A 16,716-nucleotide genomic window follows, 5' to 3' on the forward strand; every position below is an offset into this window, starting at 1 on the left:
TGTAAAGTTTGTTTGACAAAGTGTGTGGCTTAAACCACAAGACTATATTTCGATTCGTACAAAATAAAACAAAGTTTTATTAAATATGAAAAATATATTCGCTCTCGTGGGCAATTGTAAATTTGTATATTGGTTTTTATAACAGACTGTTGCAACATATATGTGAAAAATCACAAAAAAGCTATTCGACTTAAATAAAATTTGAAAACTTTCATTTCAGAAAAAGAAATTTGCCCTCGTGGATAAATTCTATAGTTTGGTAAGACAGGAAGTGGAACGGCATCGCCAGTCCTTTGATCCGACTGACATCCGGGACTTCATTGACCTCTATATAAAGGTCACTCAAGACAGGTTAGATCCAGAAATTTACACAGGTATGTAACCGTTAAATGACAATTTCAAATCTGATCCCGACTTGATGTGATTTAGCAGACGACTGTCTTTAAAACTTTACGTTCACAACGTACCGCCCAATCATATATCGACGATTTTCTGATTGTTATCACTTATTACTTATACTTATACCTATTATTATTATTATTATTATTATTATTATTATTATTATTATTATTATTATTTGAGTTCTCCATTGACGTTATTAATTTCAGAATGGAACGTGTTCCGCATCATAGTTGATCTATATTTGGCTGGAACCGACACAACAGCTAATACTTTGAGATGGTCCCTGGTTCATATGGTAAATCACCCGGATGTACAGAAGAGGGTGCAGCAGGAAATTGATCAGGTAACGACCCACAGTAAAAATGAATAGGAGGGACAATCTGAGATGATCTTGTGTTCTTATTTCTTAGGTTTTTTATTCTGAATGAAAGATGTACTTATGCCTCTTTGTTTGTAATATATGTTCATGAATTTTGGCGTTTTCCGATTTTTCGAGAGACAAATTGTAAGTGGGTTGACCAACACATTCATTGGATCTCTATGGCCACCGCTTGACCTGGTTTTTATTAAACAGTTCTGAATGTGATTTAATTATTTTCACTTATTAAAAAACGTAGGTACTTGGTATAAACTCTATGTCTATCAGCTGGGATAGTGGATCTTTGGCGTCGGTCAATTATCCCCACTTCGCTATCTCCACTTTGAACAGAGCCAAGAGGTGATCTCAGCTAAAGTCAGTAATTGTAGAATGTAGCTAAATTAAAATTGAAGAACGTGTTTCGTAAAGATATGATATACTTTGTTTGATAAATGTATTTAAATTAAGGTCATAGGTCAAGGTCGTGTTGCCAAGATGGAGGACAAGGCCAGGATGCCGTTCACTGAAGCAACCATACTGGAGGTCCTTCGACTGTCTACTGTTGGTCAGTATCTTATTTGAACTTTTTAAAACATTTATTGCCAATAAACAATCTTCATTTAACAAAAATAGCGATACAGCGGTGTTTACTTAGTTAAGTGCCGTTTTGGAAAACTGCGACATCTAATTAATAAAAATGGAAAACAAAGAAAATGAACAGAAGAAAGGAATTTGTGCGATTTCTGGTACTGTTTCCGGGGTGGAAATATATGTAGTTCTCGTCTGAACAAACTTATGGAGAAGAGTGGAAACAGGGTGTTACTGCAAGGAATAGATGCACGCATAATTTATTTACGGGTAGTTCGTTCGAATTAGTGTATTGCAGAACAGAACCAATTTACCTTTGGTTTCACTTATATTACTTTCTTCCCGGAACAAAGCGTCCCAACCTTGTCACTGTAAAATTTTACCCCACCTCGTATGATTTTTCGCAAATTGTCGAGTCTCGTATGGCGCCACGCTGTGGTCTCCATTCAAATGAATCATTTCAAGAACGAGAAATCTTTCATTCCATGTCATAAGTTCCCATGGGTGGTCCCCATGCTACCAGTGAAGCTACAACTTTGGCCGGATACACCATTCCCAAGGGCACCATAATTTTGGGAGATTTGTACCGGGTTCTTCACGATAAGAATAACTTCGAGGATCCTTACCACTTCAAACCAGAAAGATGGCTGGAAGACGATGGTAAAGTGATCAAGTCGGACAAAATGATACCGTTTTCCATAGGTACGTTACTTAATATTAGACCTTCATGTTACCATGCAGTGGCACATTAGTGAAATCATAACATATGTATGTCTATATAAACAACTAAGCAAATTTTTCTCGTAAAGAAAATCAGAATTGCTTAAATCCGATCCAATAAGAAATACCCAAGACCTACTTTATATTCATAATATATAAAAATTTATTTATTTAAGTGTACATTTTCTCATTGTGATTGCTTATTTGTATTTCAGGGCCTCGTGTTTGTCTTGGTAAGGGGCTGGCTGAAATGGAATCATTCATTTTCCTCACAACGTTGCTTCAGAATTTTACCTTCAAGGTACCGGAGGGGGAAAACCCACCCAATGGAATGGAGGGTCTAAACGCCATCACTTTCTCGCCACACAATTACAATGTGTGCGCAGTTAGGCGCTAGAGATACATGGACTGAAATGAAAAAGGCCCCATTCAGATCGAGAAGAGCCGAGTGCTAGCTAGGCCCCGACCTAAATATGACGGACCTACATGAAAGGAAGACCGCGTAATCCTGTAATGGTCTGTCCGCCTCTTTCCCGCCTCCCCACGCGTGGTCCACGCAGGGACCCAATTATTAAATCTGGGCTTAATTCAACCAGTCGAGGGACGACGCGCAGGGAGCCGTGTGAGAGGCGGAGAAACCATCACAGGATTAAGCGGACTACCTTTCATGTAGGTCCGCCATATTTAGGTCCCGGCTTAGCTAGCACACAACTTTTCTCGATCTGAATGGGGCCAAAGTGAATCTTAGTTTATAGAAAGCAGAATTTTACCCGAAACCTCACTTACTGATATCATTACACTTATAGATATCATTACATAAACACCTTTGGTATTAAAATTAAGCACAAAGCACAAGGGTCATTTGTATGTTATTTGATTACACCAGCAAACGTTAGATTGCATAATATTTTTTCCAAATGACCAAATTTAATGTAGCTCTGAATATCTTAGGCGAAGTGCAAAAAAATTCTTTGTGTAAACAAGTTGCAAAGTATTCGCTTTTTTATATCTTGCCCTGAATGTTAGATACTGAATTCAGATATGTTATATAAAAAACATATAAACATAATACCGTCCTATCGATATGATAAAATGAGTTGTTAACTTAAAGAGAATGAAAAGATAAAATGTGAATGTAGATCTTTCCAGTTCTTAAAAACTGAAAAATGAAATGGTCTTTCACAATATGAAAAGTGATAGCTTAACTCTCGAAAAGTAAAAGTTCATGAAAATATGAATGGCGGTGTTTTCGAGAGGTGAAAGTTGACAAAAAGGACATTTTTTATATAATAGGAGTTGAAAGATGACCTCTTAGTACGAAAAAGTGATCAAAGATGAGGGCTCATCTTTCGGTAACATTTTGTAAATAAATGAAAGGTGATAAAAGGTGTTTGTTTTGTTTGTACAGTGAATGGGATTCAAGTAGCGATCACTTACTTTTCTGTTTTGAACCTCAGAATGGGCTTCTACATGTACTCATCCGGGATATTTAAGAGAACTGCATTAAGACATCTGAATGCATACACGATATTCATCACGATTTTATAGTCTGCCAGCGATATACTGTTTTACGTATATAAGCTTGACAACGAGTGAGTGAGTTGAGGTATTTCTTGGATAACAACTCTCTTTTCTCTCTTTCTTTCTCTCTCACACAAACACATACGCACGCACACAAGCACACAGTTATTCACATACGCGAATGCTTTAGAGTCCTGTGCACACACACATAAAATATAATTGTGGTAGAGAAGACACATGGCTGCTTGACAACGATGTCAAGATTCTGTTTCAATAATAGATAATTTTGTCAAAAAATGTTCCCCCACCTTGCCTTCCCCCAATTCAAAACTTAAGATAAGCAATGGGGGGGGGGGGGGGGGGGGGGGGGTTATAAAAAACTATGCACCTAAAACTCACTTATTTCAGTAGATATATTGAAACTGAAGTAAATAAATTGCATGGATATGGTTTTTAAGAAGGGAGCAGTCGAAGTGTCTCAGGCATTTAAAGAACCAAAACTCCTGAATGGGGGTCTTCAGAGACATTTGTGCCCTGAGCACTGTCAAATATTTAGTAATTTGATCGACTATATTGTTGCATTTAAGTTTTACCTGGGTTTCTGTAAATATAATCAAATATTGATTTTAGTGCTATATAATTTGTATGTAGCCAGCTAGAATTTATAAATGTAAATTTTAATTACAAAATAACAACAACTACAATAATAATAATAATAATAATAATAATAATAATAATAATAATATAACACTCTTCTATTCCATTACAGTAGAGCAGGGTCTTGTCCAGTGAAGCTGTAAAAGCTAAGGTGTTACGTGTGTATTAACTGCCCTCTACCAGAGTCATGTACATTTAGACTTTTTCACTAGATATTAATAGCTATATATATATATATATATATATATATATATATATATATATATATATATATATATATATATATATATATATATATGTCTTCAGTTAATTCTATACACTATGCTGTCTAGCGAGAGTTAATGTATGGTATTGTTATAACCTGGCTGGTCTCTGATAAAAGAAATGGAAATATATATGCATGCTCTCAAGACTGTAGGTGGGTTGAGACAGACGAAGTACTTTTGAGTTTGGTTAATAAATTATTTCTTGAACTTTCGTGTGAAATCTTGCCATCCCTTCATGTCAGTGACGTTAGAGAACATGGTTGCAAAATACGCCTCTGCAGTAATACCTGCACGTAAACACGTTTACATTGCACATATAAAAAGGCGTCAAGTATTGACCTTGTTTCGTGTACAGGTAGGATACATGCATTTGGGCTTACAGCGGCATATCCCTTCAGCCATTCTAGCTCTTACTAAATACTGGAGAAGTTGCTGTAACTGTGGGATCCAAAATGACCAACGTTGTTGTACAGAGTTTCTCTGAGTTATTCGCTACCATTGGTTTGCCGACAGTTATGATATTCGCGGCAGTGTTGTTGTTAAGTCTGTGGATCCTGTCATCCAGCAATCCTCGGGTGAACTGGCCGCCCGGACCATTATGTTTCCCCGTGGTGGGATGTCTCCCTCAGCTGATGATCAGCGGTAAAAAACGACAACCGACAGATCTTCTGCCATGGTATGATACATACGGAGATATCATGCACATCAAACTTGGAGAACAACACATGATAATGCTGGGGACTTATGAGTTGATAGAAGAGGCCTTCGTGAAGAATGCAGCTACAGTCAGTGCTAGGCCTACCTGGGTATATTTTTTAAGACAAATAGTAGGAAAAGACGGTAATTAAAGAGATTTCTTTTTATGCATGTTAGCATTCCAGTAGACAAGGACCCAGGTCCCTATTAGCATAACATGTAGGGCACGCTATAGTAAACAAACTGATATTGTTTGGTTTTGCTCGTCACCCCCCCCCCCCCCCCCCCCCAATCCACCAAATCCAACTTTGGTACATGCTCTCACAATCATTTAGGAACAAACTTAAGTGTGCAGTGTGAAGGCCTCGCCGAGTAAATTGGCCTTGTAACTTGAAAGCATCGCGCATTGCGACCAAGCGCAACCGTCTCGATTCCATAACTCGCCCATACTCGCCCCATTTAATACATTGAAGCCTCTATGCGTTATCGCTATTCACAGTACGCAATGCTTTCGAGTTACGGGTCCTTGATATATTTTATGTAGATGTAAATTGCAGGTGCTGGAGTTTTATTTAAAAACGGACACGCATGGAAGGAGCTGAGGAGATTCACACTCTCGTCCCTTCGAGATTTCGGCCTTGGGAGAAAAAGTTTACAAGAAAAAATTCAGGATGAGGCCAGATACTTGGTGCAAAGCATTGAAGATGAAAATGGAAAGGCTTTCTCTCCAAGGGATAGGGTTGGAAAAGCTGTCAACAACATTATTTCTTTTGTAGTGTTTGGAGCTAGGTAACTGAATAGCTACACTTAGCAACTAGTAAAAATATTTAAGATGTTTTAAGTGATTTGCGGACTATGTGTATATACTGTATATACATGTACTGCCGTACGGTGCAGAAATTTAAGTTAAATAATTTAACCAGCCAACTCATAAAGGAAGTTATTTACCAGGGGCAGATCCAGGACTACTGTATGAAGAGGGATCCAACAGGCCTCAGATGCAAAGCCGACCCTCGCCCCCACCCCCTTGTAGTGGGGTTTTGGCGCCCTCTGAAAGGCCCAAAAAATTTGGTATTTTAGAGGGCAAAGGGTGCCACATACGGTTTAGAACTAGAATTCAGCTAGTCGAAAGTCAAATCTCAAGGGGGAGTATTGGTGTGATTTTTTGTCAGAAATCGAAAAGGGGTGGGTGGGTCGCCCCCCCCCCTGACAGCCCCCTAAATCTGCCACTGTGTACTATGCTAAAACAGTTGACAAACGTTAACATGGCTCCGCCGTATGCGTGAAGCACTAGTGTATATTCTATTTTTTATCTAAATCATGAAACAATGAGTTTCATCTGAGATCTGAGATGGCGACTGCCTTGTAAAAGCTCACAGAATGTCATGTGTTTATCTTTCTGACCATTTTCTCCTACGTTTTTCCAAACTGACATCTATTGTTTAACAATTTTTATATGTCACTTTAAAAAAAATATAACAAAGCGTGAAAAAGCACTTTTTTAATTTAAAAATTGCTTCTTTAAACGAATCTCCCAGCATAGCGAGTTTCAATTTATCTGCTGAAAAAGGCCCACCTTACGTGGATTCTCGTTTTAAAATATCGTGTGACGTCACGCAGTACTCTTTCTATGCCTTCTCGGATGAAGTCCATAATGTATTATCTTTATTTTATAAAAGTGACAATATCCTTAAAACGATTTCAGATATGACTATGATGAAACCCCAGCGATGTTGCCAATTTTGGAGGAATCCTTGAGAATGAACAAAGGAGGCCCATTGTCATTTACCAACTTGGTGCGCTTCTTCTTGCCGGTAAAATAGAATTATTTATATTTAAGACCTATTACTTAGTGCTTATTCAAAAGATTTTCACCTTTACTTTTTTCTTCATTTCATTTTGCTGTTAAATTTTTAGAAATTCTGAATAAATTCATATATTTCGAAATCAGACCATTTGGCGGTACAGTGCTGACTTTAAGTTTTTGCGACAAAATTTGCGCCATAAACCTCAAGAACGCGTTTCAAATCCTACAAAATTAAGATAAATTTTATTTTAGGTGAAAAATGTATTTGCCCCCGTGGACAAATTGTATTTGGAAAATAGCACAGTTTATATGAAAGACTCTATTTTTGCAATATGTATATATACAGCAATACGTTTCGATTTAAACAAAAATTTGGACACTTTCATTTCAGAAGAAGAAGTTCGCCCTCTTGGATAAATTCTATAGTTTGGAAAGACAGGAGGTAGAACGACATCGCCAGTCCTTTGATCCAACTGACATCCGGGACTTCATTGACCTCTATATAAAGGTCACTCAAGACAGACTAGATCCAGAGATTTTCACAGGCATGACGATTTCACATAGAGAGCTAATCCCGACCTGACAACTCTCTTTCAAACGTTTGGTTCACAGCGTATCGCCCGATAAAATTTCGATAATTTTCATCACCGTCTTCTTATTGTAAACACCGTCTATTGATTGTAATCATCATCTACTTATTATTATTTTTCTTACTTTGAGCTCTCCTTTTTTTTACGTTTTTAGAATGGAACGTATTCCGCATCATAGTAGATTTGTATTTGGCTGGAACTGACACAACAGCAAATACTTTGAGATGGTCCCTTATCCACATGGTAAATCACCCGGATGTACAGAAGAGGGTACAGCAGGAAATTGATCAGGTAACGACTCAAAGTACAAATAAACAAGAGCGAGAGATTAAAGGATCTTGTGTTCTTATTTCTTATTTTCTTATTCTGTGTGAAAAAAATGTGTTTATCCCTTTTTGTTTGTAAAACACGTTCATGAAATTTGACCTAAACCGATTTGTGGAGAGACAATGGTGTGAGGCATATTGTTAAGTAGTTTGACCTCATAGAGCCAACATATATTGGATAAATGATTTTATCTAAGGTCATAGGTCAAGGTCGTGTTGCCAATTTGGATGACAAGGCCAGGATGCCGTTCACTGAAGCAACCATCCTGGAGGTCTTTCGCATGTCTCCTGTTGGTCAGTAACTTTTTCGCATTTATACATATTTCAAATTTTAATACCAATGCCAATAAAAAGCCATTCAACAATAATAAAGATACATCAGTGTTTGCTTTTTATCAATTAAAATTGGAAAATTATTAATTAAAAAATACAAATAAATAAATAAATTGTTCAATTTCTGGTCCTGTACCCATTAAATTCGGTCTGTTTAACTGGAAATCCAACCTAAATGCTTTTAGGGCAATTCTAACAAAGTCTTTTTCACAATTCCCTCTCATCACCCATGATGACCAAAGGACAAGTCAACTTTATTATAGAAAATAGTGGAAACAGTGAGGATGTTATGGCAACGAATAAAAGCACACATAATTTATTCATGGGTAGATTATTACTGCAGAACAGCACGACTTTACCTGTGGGTATCACTTTTAGTTGCTTTCTAATATGACCTTCCCGGGAGACTGCGTTCCGCCCTTATCACTGTGAAATGTTATCCAGCCCCTCGTGTATTCTCGCATGTTCTCGTATGACGTCACGCTATGGTTTTCCTTCGAATGAATCAATTCAAAATGAAAAAATATTCTTTCATTCCATGTCATCAGTTCCCTCTGGTGTTCCCCATGCCACCAGTGAAGCGACAACTTTGGCCGGATACACAATTCCCAAGGGCACCATAATACTGGGAGATTTGCACCGGGTTCTTCACGATAAGAATAACTTTGAGGATCCTTACAAGTTCAAACCAGAAAGATGGCTTGATGGTGATGGTAAAGTGATCAAGTCGGACAAAATGATACCATTTTCCATAGGTACGTTACTTTACATTACACCTACATGTTAACCGTGCAGCAACGCATTAGTGAAATTTCTTATTATGTCTATATTAACAACTAAACCTTGTCTCTGTTAGGAAAATCAGAATTGTTCCAATCATATCCAATACGAAATGCTCAAGATCTACTTTATACACATAATTTACTAACTGATACCCTTTACATTTAACACTGAACCATGAAACATGATCATGTTTGGCAGCAAAGAATGTTACCACTCGGCCAGCAAATCCTGCTATTTGCTGTGGCATTGAAAATATATTATTCCTGTCACACATGGCAAAGCTTTACGGAAATTGTCAAAGAGAGTTAAAACCAAATTTAAACTGCGGCCACTATCTTCCCACTGCCCACAGGTATTGCTAACGCCTGTCAGTTGTCAACAGATCTTTCTAGTTTAGGAGAAAAACGTGCAAAGGAGACACGAGATGATCTATTATATATAGATATAAATTTATTCATGTAATTAAGTGTACATTTTCTCATTGTGAACGATTATTTGTATTTCAGGGCCTCGTGTTTGTCTTGGTAAGGGACTGGCTGAAATGGAATCGTTCATTTTCTTCGCCACGTTGCTTCAGAACTTCACCTTCAAGGTACCGGAGGGGGAGAACCCGCCCAGTGGAGTAGAGGGTCTGCATGCCATAACTTTCTCGCCACACGATTACAATGTGTACGCAGTTAGGCGCTAGAAATATACTGACTGGAACGATAAACTGAATCTTAGGTTATTCAAAGCAGCATTTTAGCCCACGCCTCACTTACTATAGATATCATTACATATACACCTTTGGTATTGAAATAAACCACAAAACACAAAGGTCATTTATATAGTTGCAAATTTATTGGCTTTTTTTATATCTTGCCCTGACAGTTAGATATGGAAATAAGATATGTTATATAAAAATATATGTACACAATTCCGCCCTATCGATATGATAAAATGAGTTGTTAACTTAAAGAGAATGAAAAGATAGACAAAATGTGAATGTAGATCTTTCCAGTTATCAAAAACTGTAATATGAAGTGGTCTTTCACAACATGAAAAGTGATAAATGAACTCTTGAAAAATAAAAGTTCATGTAATTGACGGTGATTTCGAGATGTAAAAGTCAGAAGAAAGGGACATTTTCCATAATGGAAGTTAAAGATGACCTTTCGTCACGAAAAAGTGATGAAAGATGAGGGCTCATATTTGGTAACATTTTGTAAATAAATGTAATGTGATAAAATATGTTTTGTTTGTGCAGTGAATGAGATTCAAGTTGTCTTCTGTTTAAAAAATCAAGATCCTATCACTTGGTTTCGGTTTTGAACATCTTGTCCTCAGAATGGGCTTCTTCTCATCCGGGATATTTAAGAGAACTGCATTAATACATCTGAATGAATTCATACACTATATTCATCACGATTTTATGTATGTTATTGTCATAACTTAGCTGGTTTCTGGTATAAGATATGTAAATGCATGCTCTCAAGATCGTAGTTAGATTGAGCAAAAGTATTTTGTTAAAACTCCTTGGGTTGAAGTAGACGGATAACTTTTGCGTCTGTTTTTTTTTAAATCATTCCTTGAACTTTCGTGTGGAATCTCGCCATCTCTTCATGTCAATGATGTTAAAATCATGGTTGCATAAAACGCCTCTGCAGTAATACCTGCACGTAAACACGTATACATTGCACATAAAGGTGTCAGGAATACAAAGTAGATCTTGGTATGGCATACACGTTTAAAGCCTTACAGCTGTATACTGCTTATGCATTTCTAGTTCTGACATAATACTGGAAAAGTTGCTGTAACTGTGAAATCCAAAATGGCCAACGTTGTGCAGAGTTTCTCTGAGTTTTTTGCAACCCTTGGTTTGTCGACAGTTTTGATATTCGTGGTAGTGTTTTTGTTAAGTCTGTGGATGTTGTCGTCGAGGAATCCTCGGGTGAACTGGCCGCCCGGACCTGTCTGTTTCCCCGTGGTGGGATGTCTCCCACAGCTGATGATCAGCGGTAGAAGACGACAACCGACAGATCTTCTTCCATGGTATGATACTTACGGAAATATCATGCACATCAAACTTGGTGAACAACACATGATAATGCTGGGGACTTATGAGCTGATAGAAGAGGCTTTCGTGAAGAATGCAGCTACAGTCAGTGATAGGCCTACCTGGATATATCCTATAAGACGATTGGTCGGGAAAGACGGTAAATAAAGATATTTCAACTTTTTTATGCAAGTTAGCTGTGTGAGTTTGGAGATAGAATGTGTGTGTGTGATGTGTGTGGGTTTTTGTGGGCGTTTATGTGATGGCAATAATTTTGTGTGTGTTTGATTGTGATTGTGTTTCTCTCCATCTCCATTTTTGTGTCTGGTAATTAAGGTAATTGGGCCATTATATATGCTTATTATATGTAAACTGCAGGTGCTGGAGTTATCTTTAAAAACAGACACGCATGGAAGGAGCTAAAGAGATTCACACTCTCGTCTCTTCGAGATTTCGGCCTTGGGAGAAAAAGTTTACAAGAAAAAATTCAGGATGAGGCCAGATACTTGGTGCAAAACATTGAAGATGAAAATGGAAAGGCTTTCGCTCCCAGAGACAGGATTGGGAAAGCTGTCAGCAACATTATTTCTATCATAGTGTTTGGAGCTAGGTAACTGAATAGCTAAACTTAGCGACTAGTAAAACTATTTAAGATATCTTAAATGATTTGGGGAGTATGTGTATAGATTTACATGTACTGCCGGTACGGTGCACAAATGTAAGTTAAATTATTTAATTAGCCATATCTTCAAGTCAATTGGCTTCTTCTGAGATCGTCCAAAGTCTCTCGAAATATCTGGAAATCAAACGAAATGTCGCGAGATTTGAAAGAGAGCATGATCAGAAATCATCGCAGACCTTGCATTTTTTTCACACTGCAAAGAGCCTGATATTTTGAGGTACCGACTCATTAATCAATCATTCCAGATATAGAATGGATGCTCTCCTAGAATTAACAGAAGTTGCAAATAAATTGATTCTACCTGCCATAGTTCCGGGCCTGTCTGTAAGCCGAGTGTTGGAAAAACAACCCAGCGGGCAAATTATGTTGTTTTAACGTTGAAACAACGTTGAACCATAACGTTGAGTAGACATTGGATAAACGTGGGATTTGAAAGTTGTGTCATCCTCAGATAACAACGTTGTATCAACGACAGAAAACAATGTTATAGAAACCCCACCCAGCGGGAAATAAGCCTGGATGTGTTTAGCAGTAGGACATGTTTGATGGCTAAGTATATGTAGGGTATAAATGTATGGCCTTTAAGTTAAAATGTCCAAGGTTTAGATTAATATATAGTTCTTATATATATATATAACAAAGTCACAGTCACCTCAACCTGTCTATCTATAGCAGGTTACCAAGAACTGTTAACTCCATCACATTTACAGCAACTTATTCATCCTAGTGTTAGCTGGCCTTGCAAGTATTTCAGTTTATTGGAATGTATTTCTGAATAACAAGTTAAGAAAATACACTAGTTAACTAAAGACACAAAACAACTGTCACTTTTACTTTAAACCCCTTTTGTTATTATATTGATAAATTTAGTTACAGTATTGATAAACAAAGTTTTCAATAATTAATATTTTAAATTACAATCCATAACTGCAAGGTTGTGTCATTGACCAAAATACAACGTTGAGTCAATGTCACATTATGATGGTGTTTCGACGTGGCTGGATCAACGTTGATTTAACTTTGAATTTAGGTAGATCAACGGCAATTCAACGTATCAACCTGTTTTCAACGTTTATCGAACGCAACTATGCCTGCTGGGAATGAAATGGCTCCGCATACTTAGTTTCACGAGGGATTAAAAGCGATTGCCAAGCATATGTCTTGTGGATGTTATGACTTGCTAATAAGAAAATGGTGTACATTCAATTGTTTATCTAACCATTTTTTATTCCTGGACTCGAATCTGCCGTGTGGCAACATATATAAACTTACAAAATTTCATCCAATATTATCTTTCTGGCCGTATTATTTTACGTTTTGTCATTCTGCAATCTATTGTAGAACAGTTTTTTACGTTTCATTTTGGAATAAATTCTTCAATAGAAACTCCCAGCATGGTGGATTTCACTTCATTCGAGCATGGTGTTTCACTTCATCTTCTGAAAAACGACGCACTTCGCGCAAATTCTCGTTTTAAAATGTCGTATGACGTCACTAGTACTACAGTCTCTTTTAATACGATCTCGGTTGAAGTCCATTATGTTTTTTAATAAAAGAAAGTGTTTCCTAAAATGATTTCAGATATGACTATGAAGACACCCCAGAGATGTTGTCAGTTTTGGAGGAATCAGAGCGACTGAACAAAGGAGGGCCTCTGGCCTTTACCAACTTGGCGCGCTTGCTTTTTCCGGTAAAATGGAACTATTCCAAACATTTTGCATAAGACCTTTTACATAGTGCTTATAATTCCCCTATATATTTTTCTTCATTTCCTATTCATTACTGGCGTATATTTTGTTAATTTTTGAGCAATACTTAATGAATTCATTAATTTCAGAATCAGACCATTGTCGACCTAGAGAACTTACTTTACTTGTAAAAAATTTGACTGACAAAGCGTGTGCCTCAATTAAACCACAAGAAAATTCCGATTCCTACAAAATTAAAGTTTTCATTCATATGAAAAATATATTCGCCCTCCTGGACAAATTGTATATTTTGTATTTGGTTCTTGTAAAAAGCCTGTTGCAAAATTTGTGTCAAAAATTGCAAGAATGTTACTCAATTTAAGCAAAATTTGGTAAATTTCATTTCAGAAGAAGAAATTCGTCCTCATGGATGAATTATATAGTTTGATTAGACAGGAAGTAGAGCGGCACCGCCAGTCCTTTGATCCGACTGACATCCGGGACTTCATTGACCTCTATATAAAGGTCACCCAAGAGAGACTAGATCCAGAGATTTTTACTGGTATGTAACCGATTTCACGTACAGATTTGATCCCGACTTGATGGGATTCAACAGATGACTGTCTTTAAACGTTAATTAGGTGCATAACATACCTGGTATTACCCGATTAAATATCGATAATTTTCATCGCCGTCTCCTAATTGTAAACTCTGCCCATTGATTGTTATCACCCTCTACTTATTATTATTATTATTACAGATTGGAACGTTTTCCGCATCATAGTTGATCTGTATACGGCTGGAACCGACACAACAGCTAATGCTTTGGGATGGTCCCTGGTTCATATGGTAAATCACCCGGATGTACAGAAGAGGGTACAGAAGGAAATTTATCAGGTAAAGACCCACAGTACATTGTATAAATGAACAAGAGCGGGAAAATTAGACGATCTTGTGTTATTATTTTTTTACTTTTTAATTCTGTGTAAAATATATGTATTTATGCCCCGTTGTTTGTAATGCATGTTCACGAAATTTGTCCTTAACCAATTTGTCGAGAGGCAGTCACGTGAGGCAAATTGTAAGTGGGTTGACCTCCCATAGCCAACACATTCATATTGGATCTCTATGCCCACCACATGAGATGGATTTCATTAAGCAGTTCTGAATGTGATTTAATTATTTTCACTAATTAAAAAAACCGTGATCGTACATCAAAGGAGTTACTTGGTATAAGCTCTTATGTTTCGGTCAGTTGGAATAGTGGATGTTTGCCGTCAGTCAATTATCCCCACTTTGCTATCCCCACTTTGAACAGAGCCAAGAGGTGATCTCAGCTAAAGTCAGTAATTGTACAATGTTACTAGATTAAAGCGCGTGTTTCGTAACGATATGGTATTCTTTGTTTATTAAATGTATTTTTAAATTAAAATTTAAGGTCATAGGTCAAGGACGTGTTGCCAAGATGGAGGACAAGGCTAGCATGTCGTTCACTGAAGCAAACATACTGGAGGTCTTTCGCATGTCTACTGTTGGTCAGCAACTTTTTCTTTACATATTTCGAATTTAAATTGCCAACAAAAAAACTTCATTTAACAAAACTAGAGATACAGCGGTGTTTCCTTAATTAAATTCCGTCTTGGCATACTGCGACATTTAATTTATAAAAATAGAAAACAAAGAAAATTAAAAGAAGAAAATAATTTGTTCGATTTCTGGTCCTGTTTCCGGGGTTTAACTACATGTAGTTCTCGTCTGAACAAACTTATGGAGAAGAGGGGAAACAGGGTGTTACGGCAATTAATACAAGTACGCATAATTTATTTACGTGTAGTTCGTTCGAATTAGTGTATTGTAGAACAGAACCAATTTACCTTTGGTGTCACTTTTAAGTTGCTTTCTAATATTTATATCTCGATACACTGAGTGCCAGTCTGTAAAATGTTACCCAACTTCTTGTGAATTCTCGCAAGTTGTCGAGTCTCGTATGACGTCACGCTGTGGACTCCATTCAAATAAATCATTTCAAGTACGAGAAATCTTTCATTCCATGTCATCAGCTCCCTCTGGTGGTCCCCATGCTACCAGTGAAGCTACAACTTTGGCCGGATACACCATTCCCAAGGGCACCATAATACTAGGAGATTTGTACCGGGTTCTTCACGATAAGAATAACTTCGATTATCCTTACAACTTCAAACCAAAAAGATGGCTGGATGGAGATGGTAAAGTGATCAAGTCAGACAAAATGATACCGTTTTCCATAGGTACGTTACTTTACATAAGACCTTCATGTTACCATGCAGTGGCACATTTGTGAAATCATTACTTATTTATGTCTATATAAACAACTAAACCTTGTCTCCTAAAGATAATCAGAATTGCTAAAATCCGATCTAATAGGAAATACATAAGAGCTACTTTATCTTCATAATATATATAAATTTATTTATGTAATTTAGTGTACACTTTCTCATTGTTATCGGTTATTTGTATTTCAGGGCCTCGTATTTGCCTGGGTAAGGGACTGGCTGAAATGGAATCGTTCATTTTCTTCACCACGTTGCTTCAGAATTTCACCCCCAAGGTACCGGAGGGGGAGAACCCGCCCAGTGGAGTAGAGGGTCTGCATGGCCTCACTTTCTCACCACTCGATTATAATGTGTGCGCAGTTAGGCGCTAGAAATATGTGGAATGAAACGATTAACTGAATCTTATAGTTTATACAAAGCAGAATTTTATCCCACACCTCACATACTATAGATATCATTACATAAACACATTTGGTATTGAAATTAAGCACAAGCCTCAAGGGTCACTTGTATCTACCCTGAGTGTCAGAGCAACGTTAAAGCTAGCTTGCTAAATATACCTTGTGGTGGAGTCGCTTTTACTAACTCTGAAGACCAGCGGCCATGAAAGTTTTCCATCAATCAAATAGAACTGCTCCGCAGTGAAAATGCAGTTGAATGTCATCAGACCAAAATAAAACGTAAAACAAATTTAATTCTGCTTTATTTAATTTTATTTGCTGTATTTAAGATGTAAAGTGAAAAAATAAATAATATTCTTCGGAAAGAAAAGATATATCCAATGTTTTTGTATTTTTTGCTTCTCAAGGAACATTTAGTCCTGAGATATACACGTGCACAATACATGTGCTTGCCGTGTGCCAAATTTGACAGCTACACTGTATGCCCGATACCACTATAAGGGCTGCGCAATGGCTACACGAAAAATTGTTAGATATGGAAATAAGATATG

At 37.1% G+C, this 16,716-nt stretch overlaps 3 protein-coding genes across 5 annotated transcripts in view; all 3 read left to right on the plus strand.

The window, feature by feature from the left end:
- The window catches only part of LOC106181225 (cytochrome P450 2J4-like), a 7,588-nt gene extending 4,130 nt beyond the window's left edge, over nt 1–3,458 (plus strand). The window contains exons 4-8 of the mRNA XM_013565550.2: nt 221–374; nt 609–745; nt 1,229–1,325; nt 1,844–2,050; nt 2,284–3,458. Coding sequence (XP_013421004.2) covers nt 221–374; nt 609–745; nt 1,229–1,325; nt 1,844–2,050; nt 2,284–2,465 — 777 coding nt within the window. The 3' untranslated portion in view covers nt 2,466–3,458. The remainder of the gene's footprint in view (nt 1–220; nt 375–608; nt 746–1,228; nt 1,326–1,843; nt 2,051–2,283) is intronic.
- A 1,081-nt stretch (nt 3,459–4,539) lies between these two features.
- LOC106181213 (cytochrome P450 2J4-like) lies at nt 4,540–16,283 on the plus strand. 3 transcript variants are annotated; one of them, XM_087013323.1, is made up of 8 exons: nt 4,540–5,352; nt 5,766–5,997; nt 6,914–7,022; nt 7,407–7,560; nt 7,760–7,896; nt 8,129–8,225; nt 8,813–9,019; nt 15,954–16,283. In XM_087013323.1, exons 1-8 carry the CDS (start codon nt 4,965–4,967, stop codon nt 16,133–16,135), a joined length of 1,506 nt encoding a protein of 501 aa, XP_086869449.1. In that variant the 5' UTR covers nt 4,540–4,964; the 3' UTR covers nt 16,136–16,283. The 3 variants fall into 3 exon arrangements, with proteins under 3 accessions (XP_086869449.1, XP_086869450.1, XP_013420992.2); XM_087013324.1 differs by lacking the exon at nt 15,954–16,283 and adding an exon at nt 9,554–10,371 and having other exon boundaries at nt 4,544–5,352; nt 7,455–7,560; XM_013565538.2 differs by lacking the exon at nt 15,954–16,283 and adding an exon at nt 9,554–10,370 and having other exon boundaries at nt 4,546–5,352.
- On the plus strand, nt 10,690–15,772 carry LOC106181226 (cytochrome P450 2H2-like). The gene is made up of 7 exons (XM_087013137.1): nt 10,690–11,242; nt 11,461–11,692; nt 13,346–13,454; nt 13,861–14,014; nt 14,213–14,349; nt 14,891–14,983; nt 15,311–15,772. Exons 1-7 carry the CDS (start codon nt 10,858–10,860, stop codon nt 15,770–15,772), a joined length of 1,572 nt encoding a protein of 523 aa, XP_086869263.1. The 5' UTR covers nt 10,690–10,857.
- Nucleotides 16,284–16,716: the final 433 nt, after the last annotated feature.

This window comes from Lingula anatina, chromosome 5 (assembly GCF_051362555.1).
Source record: "Lingula anatina isolate TDL-2025a chromosome 5, LinAna3.0, whole genome shotgun sequence".
NCBI classification, from domain to species: Eukaryota; Metazoa; Brachiopoda; class Lingulata; order Lingulida; family Lingulidae; genus Lingula; species Lingula anatina.